Source organism: Corvus cornix, chromosome 1A, assembly GCF_000738735.6.
Source record: "Corvus cornix cornix isolate S_Up_H32 chromosome 1A, ASM73873v5, whole genome shotgun sequence".
Lineage (NCBI taxonomy): Eukaryota > Metazoa > Chordata > Aves > Passeriformes > Corvidae > Corvus > Corvus cornix.
Window position 1 is genome coordinate 72,780,030 of NC_047057.1, and position 14,169 is coordinate 72,794,198.

Sequence of the window (14,169 nt, forward strand, 5' to 3'; positions counted from 1 at the left end):
GTGTCCATAGACATTCTTGGAGCTGAATTCCCACTGAAGTAACCGACAACTTCACACAAATGGGCTGCAGTACCTGGGCCTAAATATTTAACTTCTTAGACAATCTTCTAGAACAGTTTTAATGTTTGCAGTTGTAAACTCTGGGAAAAGCTACTGCTCATGTACTTAAAACCAGATGGACTTAAAGCCCACACCCAGAGAATCACTTGCTGTAACCCCACAGCTACACCCAAGCTGGTCCCAGCTGTTCCTCTTACATTTTAGAACACATCACCAGGATATTCTGAAATAAGGTCTGCCAACACAAGGTGTATGACTCTATTTGCTTGATATGCAAAAAAGTTGTTTGCACCTAATTTTATCATATATCCACCTAGAAAACATTTAGTTTCCCAGGTCATATGCCCTACTTAAGTTTGACGGTTTTTAAAGACACTAAAGAAAGAGGACTTTGGCTATTTGCCCGAGATTTCTAAACATCCTGAAGCCCAGTGAGAAGAGCTACTTGATATCTCAAAATCCTTGTCTAAAGGTCACTGGTCATATACAGATCATTGGCACAGGCAATTTGCTTTAATTACTGTTTTGGGGTAATCTTTGGGCTGGCTGATGCACCCCTACAGCTTCAATCCACATAAGCAGAAAGCATCAGCAGCACAAGCACAGCAGATCCTGTCAGAAATAGGAGATCCTAAATATGTAGCTTCTCCCAATGGATTGCAGATGTGGTTTCAGCAGTTTCCCTGACTGGTGTGATTTAGAAAAGCAGGTTTTCCCAAGTCATCCTGGCTAGAGCACTGCAGAAGGCCCATGTTTAATCAGGAGCCTGGGCAACACAGGGGCTGTGCGCACCCCTGTGAACCTATCTGCAAAGGAAAATGTTTCAAATCTGTGTGCGCTTGATCCCAGGGCTGACCATTTGCTGTTTCCACTGCTGCCTTGCCTGTTCAGTGTCACAGTAGCTGCAGTCAACACAGACAGCTCTGTTCTGATGCCTCGTGTTTTACTGCACAATGCAGAAAATGTAACCTGATAACGCACAAAAGGCATTTGGCATCTTCTCTTTTCAGCACGAACAGTGTTATTGTTATGGGCCATCCAAAACATGAGTCAGCCTGCGGGGACACAGCCCTGCAACTCACCGAGCAGCAGAGCCAGCGTGGGCTGCAGAGCTCAGCTCGGCTCTCCCTGCAGATGTGCTGCTCTCCCTGCAGATGTGCTGTCCCGCCGGCGCTGACTCGGACTCCTACCCTTTCACTACTGCTCTTCTTTAAAAAGGACAAGTCCTTCAGGTGTTTGTGCCACTATCAGACTGATGGGTACCTTGTTGTTAATTGGTTAACTTTATGTGGCATGTGGTTTCATTCAGCTGATCTGGACTCTGCTGCAAAAGCCAGGCACACCCTGGCCTGACAGGAATCACGAATCCCCTTCTCAGCCAAAGACGCTCGAGAGAACATAAACCAGACTGGGAACCAAGAGGCCGATGGACTCTTCCTTTCAAAGCTCTCGAGACCCTTAATCCCCATGCATCCTTTTTCCACACACTGCTTTACATGCCTGATTGAAGCCCAAGTGATTGAAATCCAATTAGCAAAGGGAAGGGAATGTCCAGGCACTCAGATCAGGATGCCTGTTCCTGTAGTCACTTGTACTGAAACAACAAGTCAGGATCTTAAGAGCCCCCTGAAATGATAACTCGAGGAAAAGCAGAAGGGACAAGGCCAGCAAGAAAGCCCAGAGAAAAACTGGCTGTACAGATAGACCAAAGGAGAAAGAAACAGAAAGAAACTGTTTAGAAAGTGTCCCAACTTGGGGAGGTCTGTGCTGTCAGGGCTTCAGGACAGCTGTGGAGAATCTGGTGGAGTGTGTTTAGTATGGACATTGTTCTACCAGTGGGACCCAGTGTTGCAATGCTATTCTCTTCAGAACAGTCAAAAACGCCAGAAAAATGAGATTTTTATAGTGACATTACTCAGGCAATTTCCCATGTCATCAAAACGCATCTGGAGACTGGACACTGGGTAAAGCCCATTTCCTCCAGCCCTGCAGGGAGCACAGCTCGTCCTGTGGCACAAAGCCGTGACTCCTCTGCTCCCGAGGGCCAGGACCCAGAGCCAGGTTTCACCAGGATCACGCTCAGTAGGACAGCCTTGCTGGCCTTTCCACAGCAAGGCTTTCCAGGCACAGTGCTCTGGAAGATGTGATCCCTGACTCAACACGGGATGCACATCTGGAGTTCAGTCACTCATTAGCAACGTTCAAGTCGGTGACTTGGAAAACAGGCAGGAGAGACAAAGGGAACAGCTGACTGTAAGAGCAGCTGGTTTATCTCCACTCACCTGGCCTGTGAGGTCCAGGGGTATCTGGGACACCCCTGTGATTGCCAGTCCCTCACCTTCACCTTGCAGGCAGCCCCAGCTGTGTCCATGAACATTGCCAGGCATGAGCTGCAGCCAAACTCCCCAGCAGGGTTGTCCCACTGGTGCAGGTGGACAACAACTGGGACCTCAAGCCTGGTCTCAGGGAACAGCCATGCAGCCACTCAGCCCTCCTACCTGCCCTCCCACCCTGGTCACCAAGCAACACACACTGAAATAAAGACACAGCACAGAATTTTTAAATAATTTTATAATTTCCTGATGAACTTAGTCTGTGAATAAAAAAAGAAGAAAAAAATGAACAAAGTGTTTATATTATCAAGGCAAAGTTGAATATAACACATTTTCTTTGCAATTTCATTATCCTGTCAGTAACATGACTCCAGCAATAAAACACATACAAGTTGAAGGCAGCGTGTGCACTTGCATCACGGACACCAATGTCTCCCGCTGCTGTCATCTCCAAAAGGAATTCAAGTACACTAGATCCCATCCCTAAAGCCGGTCTCCCCCTCCACTAAAGTGCAACAGGTCTCTTCCAAAGCAGATGAGGGATCTATGCCTGTGGAGTGGATGGAGCATCCCACAGAATTTAACTCCACGGATGGTTTGTGAACTTGGTGTGCAGCTCTCCTCATTCACTGACTTGGAAGGAAACGGCAATTTACTGTTTTAGTGGGCTTGGAGCAGCATGTTGGGCTAGCACAGAAATTATTCCCCTGTTCATGGTCCCATTGGATTCGTCCTCCTCCAGCATCTGATCAAATAAAGGCATCTCACACTAAAGCCTCCCCAGTTATACTGTAACGAGCGTGTAATGAGGGGCCAAACACAGCCACCCCTGGGCAGGGAGGGAGGACTTGGCCTTGTCGCAGGGAGCTGGGAAGATGGGGCAGATAGAAGGAACAATGTCTACTTTTAAAATTTGGCTTTGAATTTGGTTTTCAAGATAGCCACATTTTGTAACAAATAAGAGTATATGTGACCCATAGATCCATTTTTTGCCAGTTTCCAAGTGAAAGAAACCAACGTTTTGAACAAAAAGCCCTACCAAAGCACCAAGAACCTAATGGGAATATCTACTTAATAGCAAATCAAACTGACCTGATGTTCAAGATCTGAACTAAGCTTGCAAAATGGGGACTAACAGCATATGGTACAGTTTGATAATTAAAATACATTCACTTAATGAAATTCTTTACCTACTGTCATAGGTAAAGTGATTTGTCAGGGTATTTTTGTTAACCTCACACGCCAGTTTAGCCTCATGTTGTTCCTTTTAAGCAATGCAAGTCTTTGATGCAACCAGAGCAGGAAGTGGCTGCTGGTCCTTTCCTGCCCCATAACCTGCTTGGGTACATGATCAACAGGTCAAGGAAAGGAAAGGCAAGGAAATACAACTTTGATAATGAACCTACACGCAACTACCTGCACCAGCTCATTTGCACTTGCTCTTGTCCCTGGCATCAAGGGGTGTGATGGAGAAAACAGAAAAGTTGGCCGAAGTGTTTGGCTCATTTACATCAGCAGTTCCCATCTTAGGGGACACCTGGTGCTGGTAACTGTTACCAGAAAAGATTATTTCCACAATACTGTTTCATTCTGCCCATTTCTGTCTTACACATGTTCAGTATAAACCTGGGAAAGCAGGAATTTATACAGGGTTTGTAACATTTCCTAGGAGGCCAAGCTGCCTTGGACCTCAAAAGCCTGTGAAAGGCAACTGGTTATAATTATAAGCCCACAAATCCTTTTCCGTACAATCCCGAGAGGAGGAGTCATGGCTTTGTTGCTTCTTTACTTGAATTCCTTTTAATGAAATTTATTTTTATATATTTTTAAAACACATCTTTTTCAGTTCTACTACTATCTTTTTTTTCAACCCGACAACAGACACACATTGTTGGTAACTGCCCCAGCCTTAGGACCACACAGACAATATCGACAAGCAGAAAACAAAACAGGGAAGAACCACCCCTGAAAAAGTCAGGGGAGATACTGATGACAGGGTTACAGCACTCACCACACACACTGGAAAAAGTCAGGATTTCTGAGTTTATGCTTTTGACACTAAAAAGTTTTGAAACAGTTTTTCTCTTTTTTTTTGTTTTAAAAATAGTCAGCGAACACAGCCATTTTGTTCAGAAGGATCTGCTGTTGCGTAAGGTTCCTTCCATTTATGTGGAAAAAACAATTAAAAACATTGTTTTGTTTAAAAAAACCCCCTGACACTCCTCTTGCTCACCACGCTGATGAGAGGGGTCAGCAGAGTTGGCCTTGCCAGGCGCGACGCCCCGCGATGCCCCGTGCCCAACCCTCCCACCCCGCCGGCTCCGCTGGGGCAGTGTTGGTCATCCACAGCCTTCCACGTCCTCTCCGGGTCCCTCTTCCAGGGTGGCCGTTGAGCTGAGGAGAGGCTTCCTTTCAGTATCAGATGCCTTGATTGTACTCTTTCCCTTTTGCATTTCATTGGAGTCATTTGAGGGATAAAAGCGCTACGTATGTAGTGAAATTCTTGCTTTAAAATGGTATCAGTGCAGGACTCTACATCCTTTGTAAAGACCCCTGCAGTGGCAGCGATTGGCAATTAGTACAGGAGTGGGGACTCAACCCTGTCAACCCTCATCAGATGTAGAGATTTCCCAACAAATTGAGCACTAGCAGCAGAATGGGTGGGAATTGCAGGGCAAATGAAAAGAGGTGCCCCTTTGGTTCAAAACCCAGGGTTATCTCCACAAGATTTATGACATTTATGCTCCCTTGTGCAAATTTCAGAGCCCTGAAGTACCAGGAAATTTTTTAGAGAAGGGACGTTCCAGCCGTGCACCGAGAAACGGCACACGTGGTTTCCGTGCATCACGTCGGACCTTCACCTTCCGTCCCCAGGACTTGGCAAAAACTGGCTACTCCAAAGAGGGTTTGGCATTTTCTGGAGTGAAAGCTGGTTAAAGGCAGTCAAAACTAGAGAGAATACTTAGAGAAGCTTAGAGCTTCATCTGGGAGCATGCCAGGTAATTCTTCTTCCAATGGCAAACAGTGCTCATGTCCTCACCCTGCAATTCTAGTGTTATGTCTTTTTAGTGTTTTACATGAGGCTGGATTCAGAGGCAAATATGGACTTGGACTCGTGGATATCATGAACAAGTGTGGTTGCAGTGTCAGCTTTTATAGCGTACATGGGCTTCAGGCTTCAGTTATTTTTTAGCCCAAACCCTGCCAAAATGACCTACTAAATTTTCTACAAACAGCTCCTTGAGTCCTTACATCTCTCAGCTTCTCTACAAATAACAGCTTAGAAGAAAAAAAAGTAATATTAAAGCAATTAAAACTTTCACAGCTCCTGTAGCAAATGGAACTTCATTCAACAGAAGAAAAAGCAAGTTTCCCCAGGGTTCCTGGGAAGGGCCCCTGATTTCCTAGAGCTGCTGCACTGCAGGACCACTGTGGTAGGAAACTGTCTGCATCTGCCTGACTGCTGACACTTGGGAATAAGATCTTAAAAGAGCAGTGGTGGGTTAGGCAACTGGATGAGCATTGCAGGGTATGCCACATATGGCCCTTCTGCCATGTGCCTCATACGCAATTCCATGACGGATTATGAGAATAAAATCCCCTTGTTGCCTTAAGGCCAATGGTGTGGCACTCCATACGAGTGAAAAGAAAAAGCTTTCAGTGGTCACATTCAGCATTAAATCGTGGCCAGCAGTACCTCCCAAATCCCAAAGCCCCTCAAGCTATTCACCACAGGATCTCTGTCGACACAGGATCAGAGAGATTACCTGAAACAGTTCGATGGAGATCAAGTCGGATCAAGACTGTTCCTAAATGAGATCTGCTCCCTCCCTGAAAGCACTTTATGGAGGTCTAAGATCAATCTTTAAGATGGCAAGCCTACAAGACCGAGGAGATAACAGTGGTTAACGAGAAAAATCGCCAGGGCCCAACAATTCAGATGGAAGGAACAGCAGGTGTGTGGCTGGCAGATAAAGGACCAAATGGCCAGTGTGAAAACTAGCCAGCCTTGACAAATCCTCCCTGGGAAGAGGCCGGGAGATGTGTAAACAGTGAGCTTCACCTGGCTGCTGATGCACAGATCCTGCACACGCTGCCGTGACAGCACCAGGCCTTTGGCTGGGGCACTTTGAACTATAGAAATGCAGCCACAAGCTGAGTTAGAGATGCTGAAGAAGCAGCAGCACTTCCCTGCGATGTGTGGGCAAGGCAGTAAAGCCAGGGAATTGAAATAACAGCTCGAAGTGATCGCCCCTCGCTCCCATCCCCTCCCCCTGCCCCTGCCTCCAGCAGAAACGCTATCAAGGAACATCTCAGTAAGAGGTTTACAAGCAGGAGTCATTTGAACCATCGATAAGGGAAATTCCACAGCTTCTCACAGAGGAAAGATTGTTTTACAGCAGGGAACCAGGGCAGCTGGAGATTTGACCATATAAGTTAATGAGAGAGTCAGGAGGGGTGGCGGTGGCCGATCATGCTGGGCTGATGGCTCTGATGCTTTTACAGGCGGCATTAAATTCCTTGAGTGAGTAATTAGGGGTGATGAAGAAAAAGCAAGAGGAAAGATTTCAAAACAACAGCTCCTATCGAAACGTGCTGACTCAAATAATGGGACCGAAGGGGTGGTTCTGGGATGAGGCACAGCCCCGCAGTGTGTACAGTCACTGTCTGCACGCCTTCCGGCATTCCCCTCTTCCACACTTTCAGGCTCCCATTACTCTCCTCAGACATGACACAAAAAAAAGCTTCAGACACAGGCTGCTATTACAGGAAGAACTAAAGCTACTTCTCCTGATTTGCAAAGCACTGGCAATTCAACAGTTGGAAAAGGTGTGAATCGCCTCTTCTTTGCAGACTTATTTCTTCCTAGACACCCTGGCTATGAATCCAGCTCCTTCTGCTGAATTATTACAGTAGAATCAATTGGGATGTGATTTATTTTAAATCAACTCATTTTCAATAGAATCTACAGGTACATAAGGTTTCAGTTTTGCCCCATTTCCAGTGCTTGTTTGGAAAAAACTACAGGGTACATCTTCCCTTACTCAAACTTTTGCTGATCTCCTTTCTGTTAGAAGTAATTGGTCACGTCTAAAGATAAAAACGAGGCGTTAAAGACCTACAGGGGAGCTGTGCTGTGGATTTGAAAGATATAAGAAACGCAGGTTTCTTGAAAGGGCCTGGAACATTTTCCTTAACATAACAGCCTAGTGATTAAGCTCAAAACGTAGTAAACCATACGGAATTAAACTGCAGACTCTGAATGGGAGGTTTACTGAGAGGATTCATAATTAGCTAGTGACTAGAAAACCAAGATTTCTTCCACTGCTGTGTTGATATTTGGTCTCCTTTTGCCTTCCCCTCGCTCTCTGAAGTAATGTGAGACAGCCAAAGGGAACAACTCCTTTAAGGAGCACATGGGGACGTGTTACAGGGTTCTGTCCTGCAGATGCCCCCAGACACACATAACCACTGGTAGCCAGGAAAAAACGTGTCTCCCCATTAATGCATAGTCCAAGAATGAACACCCAAGTCCTACTCATAAAACAGGATTTCTGACTTGCTACCACAACGACAAACTGACCTGGTATTTCAGGTCATATTACCTATCAGCAGGAACTGTAATGAGTGTCCAAGGTGGATGGGAATAAAACTAAGGCCTCTCATATACACAGAAGAATTGCACTGGTTTAAGTAAAGCTGTGATTTTACACCTATCTACTCAGCTGGGTGCCAACTCCAGCAGAGATGCTTCTCTTCATAAGGGTTATTGCTCTGAACTCAAACTCATTCCTTGTCAATGTAAGCTAAACCAAAATAAATTAAATTATAATTATAGTAAGAACTATGCTACTGATTTACCTAACTAAGCTTTAAAATTATATTTTTAAGCTAAATGATGCAATTTTCTCATTTACAGAATGCCTAAGATTATTCTGATGACAGCTAGTGTTCACAAAGCCATGGCCTGAAAAACTGGACAAACTATACAAGTTAAAGCTGGGAACTGACCTGTTGACTACACCTGCCTGAAGGGAGAGAGCTCTCTATAAAGTAGGATCTTAGGAGACACAGACCTATGATGAGACACCTCATCTAAAACCCCCCAAAAATCAACAGATGAAAACAGTTACCTCAAAAAATGCCTGACCTAGCACTTCAGAGTCAGACCAGTGAACAATAAAAATCCAAGTTAAGTAAACAGAAAGTACCAGTATGCCTACCTTTTTTCCCAGCTGCTAGATGAAATGACTAACAGGAGCAAGTAGGGAAACTTCCCTTTCCTCACTCTGCTATTTAAGAACGTAAGAAGCATTGAGACAGGCAGCAAGACCTGAGCTAGCTGATGCTGGCCAGCCATGAGCCATAATCAGAGCACACTCAGGGTTTGGTTTTAGAACTGTGAAATTCAGGCTTTCAGCTTTCATGAAAATAAAAAATAGGAAGAAGGTAAGAAGGAAAGAAGGAAAAAGCAATACATGAATGAAAGGCAAGGGCTATTCTTCTGCAACCTCATGGAGAACTAGAGCTGCTTGTGTTTAGTGCATCCCCTCTTCTTTGCTCAGTAGACTTGGAGGAGCTCTGCTTAGCTGTATCCAAAAGTCACCACCAACAAAGTCAATGGGGAGTTGGATTCTAAAGTAGAAAGGCAGTGAGAAGATGAGTACAAAAATGACTGATTAATCATGGACTGGAAGAACCTAGAGAGCATGTAGTTTTTAGAGGGGTTTTTTTTGCCTTTGTTTCCTTTGTAAAAGGTGCACCAGAAGTTTCTATTCCGTTTTCTGTCCTTCCATTGCTCTCCACTCCCATGGCTCCGTGGACTGGCTGGGCTTGGCCAGTGGCGTGCTGCTCCGTGGGACTGGTGGCCGAGGTCACGACGACTCCTCGAGGGCGTTGACGACCTGCTCCAGGATGTCGGGGCAGTGATCCGCTATCTGCTGGAGGATGGCGTTGGCGAACTCCTGCAGCTCTGCGCTCTCCCTCTCGCCCTTCTCCAGCTCGTGGTGCAGCTGCAAGGAGCACACAGAGACACGGTCACTCCCTGCTGTGAGCTGTGCCCGCTGTGTGGCTGCCCTGCCCAGCAGGCTCAGCTACAGCACCGCTTTAGGAAGGAGCTAACAGAGGTGCGGTGTGCTGGGCACTTCCAGCACCGGCATCTTCCCTTGGTGACTCCCTCACCTGGAACTGAATGCTCTCCATCCTCTTTATTTCACTTTTTCATTCTACAGGACCAGGTTTGTGACCTTCCCAGTAAAGGCCATGTCCACATGACTTAACTACTCCTGAATACGTTGTTCTATGATAAATAGGAGAAAAACTTCCCCTGTACAACATTTTTCTGAATGCAACCATATTCCAGAAGCAATACAGTGGCTTGCTAGTATATTGCTTTAAATAGTTTGACTTTTATTCATGAACAACAGGATGTTTCATAGGTCATTACTTCAGAATTATTCCTGATATGAAATCAATTGGAATGTCACATAATTATACATAATACACCCAGAGTTAATCAGACTTCTATTTTTCCTACAGAATTACTAATTTTCAGAAACTCTCTTTCCTAACTCAGTCATAAGATGACTACACACAGTTGCAGTGGAACATACACGATTTTTGTTTACTAACTCTGCATTTCCTGTTGGGTCATTTGTTCTTCAGATCACTATAATTGGCTTATAACAGGACACAGAATTTCAAACTTTATATTATTCACTCTGTCTACAGTTTATAAACAGTTTCTCCCACAAGCAGTGTCCCAAACCATGTCACACAACATACTGGAGTATATGCAAACACAGCTTTCAGCTTCGAGCCTAATGCCATTGCCAGAATTAGGGGCCCACAAGGTCTTAATAAAGAGCAGGAAACATCTGCCTTCAGCAACCTGTTTATCTGCCCAGCAATTGATAAAGTCCATGCTGGCCTGTGAACTGTGCAAAATCCCAAGGAAGGCTGTCATTTGTGCAAGCATTTTAGGGCTTACTGTACTCACAGTGGTCTAAGGATCTCAGAGAACAAGGAGAAGCAGCATCCCTTACCAGGCCAGATGATATGGATAGATAGACTGGATAACCTTTCGAGCAGACAGCCCTGCCCTATACGATATATCAAAAAACTCTTTTTTTTTCCAGTACTAGGATTTTCTTCTAATGAAGTATATTCCCTATGAATATAAGACAAGCATATATGTAGCAGGTACATACACATAAGATGGATTCTGAAGCTTATTCCCAGCTTCTGAAGCCAAAGTTCTTCGTCATTTAGAGCTGCTGTGAGCAACTATCTTATTTGAACCTTCTTTTAAATTTTGTGTGGTTTTTAAAAATTTAATATTATCTGTCAGTTCTGTAACATTTCTTATTCCTAACTGATTAGTGTTTTTATTGGAACTCTACTATGTTAATATATGACATGGAAACAATGTCAAACTGGCATTTTTCATGCCTGAAGGGATAACTGTTCATCAGTATACAAATTTCTTGATCTGTGTTTTGCACGTCTGAAACACTGCTCAATGCAGGTTTTAAAAGGAGAGAACTATCAGGCAGCAGCACAGCAGGGATCATTTTACCACTTTAAGAGCACAATGCAGTGGCAAAGGTTAGATTTCTACAATTAAAATTCTAATCAGATACAACAGCATGTCTCTGTTTAGTGATAGTATCAAACAAAGCACAGCAGATTGTTTCTGCAAGAAGCACTGCATAAAAACAAACAGCTTAAGAACAACTATGGAATAAATAAAAATGCTTTTTAAGGAAGCTATGGTGCAGGCTTCTATAGACAGAAGTGTGAGAAAGGAAATTAAAAGGGCAAGCATGCTACACTGTTCCCTTTACTAGGCAGGGTAGCATACAGTAAATTATTGGGGCTTTGCGTGCTGAATGTTAGTTTAATGTGTCCTTATGTGCTTTGTTCCTACTGGCTGCTGTCCTCACAGAACAGCCATAGGAATCCGAGAGGGGCTCCTGCCAAGAATCACAATGCAAAAGCAACCTGATCCTGCTCTGTGGAGTGCCATGAGCAGGCGAAGTGGGGAAAACGAGAGGGAGGGGAGCACTCCGGGCTCTGGAAGGGCTCTCGGGGGAGAAGGGGCGACTCAGCAGTAACCCCTAATGGCTCAGGAACGGCAGGCTGTGGATGGCTGATTAGCCTGGTTCCAGCAGCCTGGCAGAGGTATTAGTCAGGAACTTGCAATGGATGGATAAGCCTAGGAAAGGTCCAGTCAGCAAGCAGGATTGAGAGGGTCAGAACAACCAGGCAGGAGTAGTGCTGCATATTAAAAGCCAGGGGACTGGGATTCAGGGACTACCTCAGAGTCTCAGGTTGCTGAGCCTGGTGAGATCCCAGTGATTCGAGTGGCCCCAGTTCCAGCAGCCTGCAAACCACCTCACCACTGGTGTGCTCCCAGGAATGCTCTGAGCCTTGAACTCTGAGACAGGGCTACCTTGTGGCTTCCTGGTTCACGGTGCCATCCATCAGAAGGGTGGGAGGCCATGGGTTGGGAGAGAGCAAGCAACAGGAGAAACGGCCAACATTATCATTCTCCTTTTCTTATCTGGCACCTGCAAGGGTCCTGAACTCTCAGTCCACAGGAGGAGCACCAGGAGAGGGCAGTGTTAGCAGGGAAAGCAGAGGTCCTGCACCACCACCACCTGCCCAGTCAGCATCCCTCATCCTGGCCTTTCAACCAAATCCTCCAGGTGAAGTGCCAGAAAAGGACAAAGCAATTAAATTAATGAAATATAAAAGCACCTCAAAGAGACTGAACTTCAAAACTGAAAGAAGGTTGGTGGACAAGGGACAGTCCTTCAGGATGTTGTCTTCAGTGGGGCAACACTGCAACATCAGTGAAGTCTCAGTTTCTTGCTCTACTAGTCAGCATTTATGTATTTATGAGATTCCTTATAAAATCAAGATAAGCCCAACAAAGTAAGTTCATGCTAAAGCTAATAAATCAAATGCAATCAAACAAAAGTAACCAACTCAACCAGAGGAAGAAAATATTTCCAAGAAAAAAGATTTTGACCATCAAGAGTCCAAACGGAGATGGCTTTGAATGCTGAAGGCCAGCAACAATACTTTGCAAATTAGCACAGACAGAAAGTCTACACAGCTGGCTGGCAGATGTCTGTGATGAAACCCTCTTGGAAAAATAGCAATGATAGCCTTGAGTTGAGTTTGCTAGCTTCAGAACAGCTAGATTTAATAATGTGATTCCTACTTCAACAAAGACATCTTAACTGGCTATACGGCTGGTGGCAGCATTTCTAGATCATGGCTATCATCTCCACTGACGTCACTCCTCTCGGAAGCAGCTGGGAGCAGCACACGTCAGTCCTCCATCAGGAAAGGCATTAATGGGGAGCATCCAGTTCTCAGTGCTGTAACTTGATTCACCTGCATGTTTGGAAGTCCAAATTTTAGGGAAGTTTCTCTAAAAGTATTAATATCACTTCTGCTCCTGGTTGCCTAGATTTTCCTCTTGTGAATGCAAGCTGACATGGTGTTACCTTCCCCATGCCATTTTTCTATGAAAATAAAGAAATGTGAACAATCCTTTTTTGTTGGCATTCCCAGCTGAGGATATGAGGAGATTCACATACTTGCCTCATAGAAATGATCAAAAATGAGAAGGCAAAGCCAGATTGTTTTTTGTCTAGTTGATGACAAGTAAGAATAGACAGCTCAGAAAGAAAAGGACAGCAAGGACCCCTGAAGTGCTTCATAGTATTTATCTTTGGACAGAAGAACAGAAATGGCCTTCAGCATCTCAGGGGAAAGAAAGCTTGCAGATAATCTGCAATAGATTCAGACACTTTTCAGCACTGCTGCCTTCCTTCCTGGGCTTAGAGCAAGGCATGATAGGAATACTTTTCCATTTATAGTTAAACTCCATCACTGAAAAAAACCCCCTAACAATTCACCATTAATTTAGCTTCTCTGTTCCAAGATATTGCAGAACTTATTTAACTATTAGTTGACATTCAGAGTCATAGGAACAATACATATGAAGATAACTTCATAGTTAAGAAATAGGATGCTATGGTTTTATATGCACACTGGGTGAACTGTGGTGCTGCTCCACAGAACCTTCGTGGCCTCTGCTTTTCCCATGATGCAAACAAGGCAAAATTAAGCTAAGATTCCTTAATATTTATTTACACCCCCCAGTGTGATTTTTGCCTCGTTAACAATTCCACAAAAACACTGATGAAAAAAGGCAAACACAGATAAACTGGTATCTCATCTTGGGCTATGGACAGTAAACCTGAACACAGAATATGACATGCTTGTAGAGCAGCACAAAAAGAAAGTTAGTGGAGAACTTCTATAAGGATGCAATACTGGGATATAGAATTATGTTTTTCCAAAGTTCAAGTGTTTCTGGATCAGGTTATGGTTAGTCTGAAAAATACATTTCGAGCTTAAAGTAACAGAAGTAAGCATCAATAAGAAATTACACTGATTTAATCTAAACCTTTGTTTTGTCCCAAAATAAGTTAAACTTCACTGTACCTCAGGCAAATGGTCAAGAGTTTTTGCACCTGCCCAGACAAACCAGTGTAAATATGTGTGTTTGAAGCAGTGAGAGCCAATTAGATATAAACCTTTATTTCTCAACTATATACCTATGAAAGGGCCAAAAGAAAGGGTTACGAGTATGGAAATCCAGTCTGACAAACTTCAAAAACAAAAAGAGAAAAAGTTTTAATGTAAACCCTTAAATATTTCTGCTCTATCTGGAAATGTGGGGTTTATGTTCGCT

General features: G+C 44.3%; 1 protein-coding gene across 11 annotated transcripts in view; it reads right to left on the minus strand.

Annotated features, from left to right (window-relative positions):
• Positions 1 to 2,613: 2,613 nt before the first annotated feature.
• The window catches only part of ERC1 (ELKS/RAB6-interacting/CAST family member 1), a 282,238-nt gene continuing 270,682 nt past the window's right edge, over positions 2,614 to 14,169 (minus strand). For all 11 annotated transcript variants that reach the window (XM_039570271.1, XM_039570277.1, XM_039570270.1 and 8 more), the window contains one exon: positions 2,614 to 9,406. In XM_039570271.1, the coding sequence (XP_039426205.1) occupies positions 9,269 to 9,406 (138 nt within the window). In that variant the 3' untranslated portion in view covers positions 2,614 to 9,268. The remainder of the gene's footprint in view (positions 9,407 to 14,169) is intronic.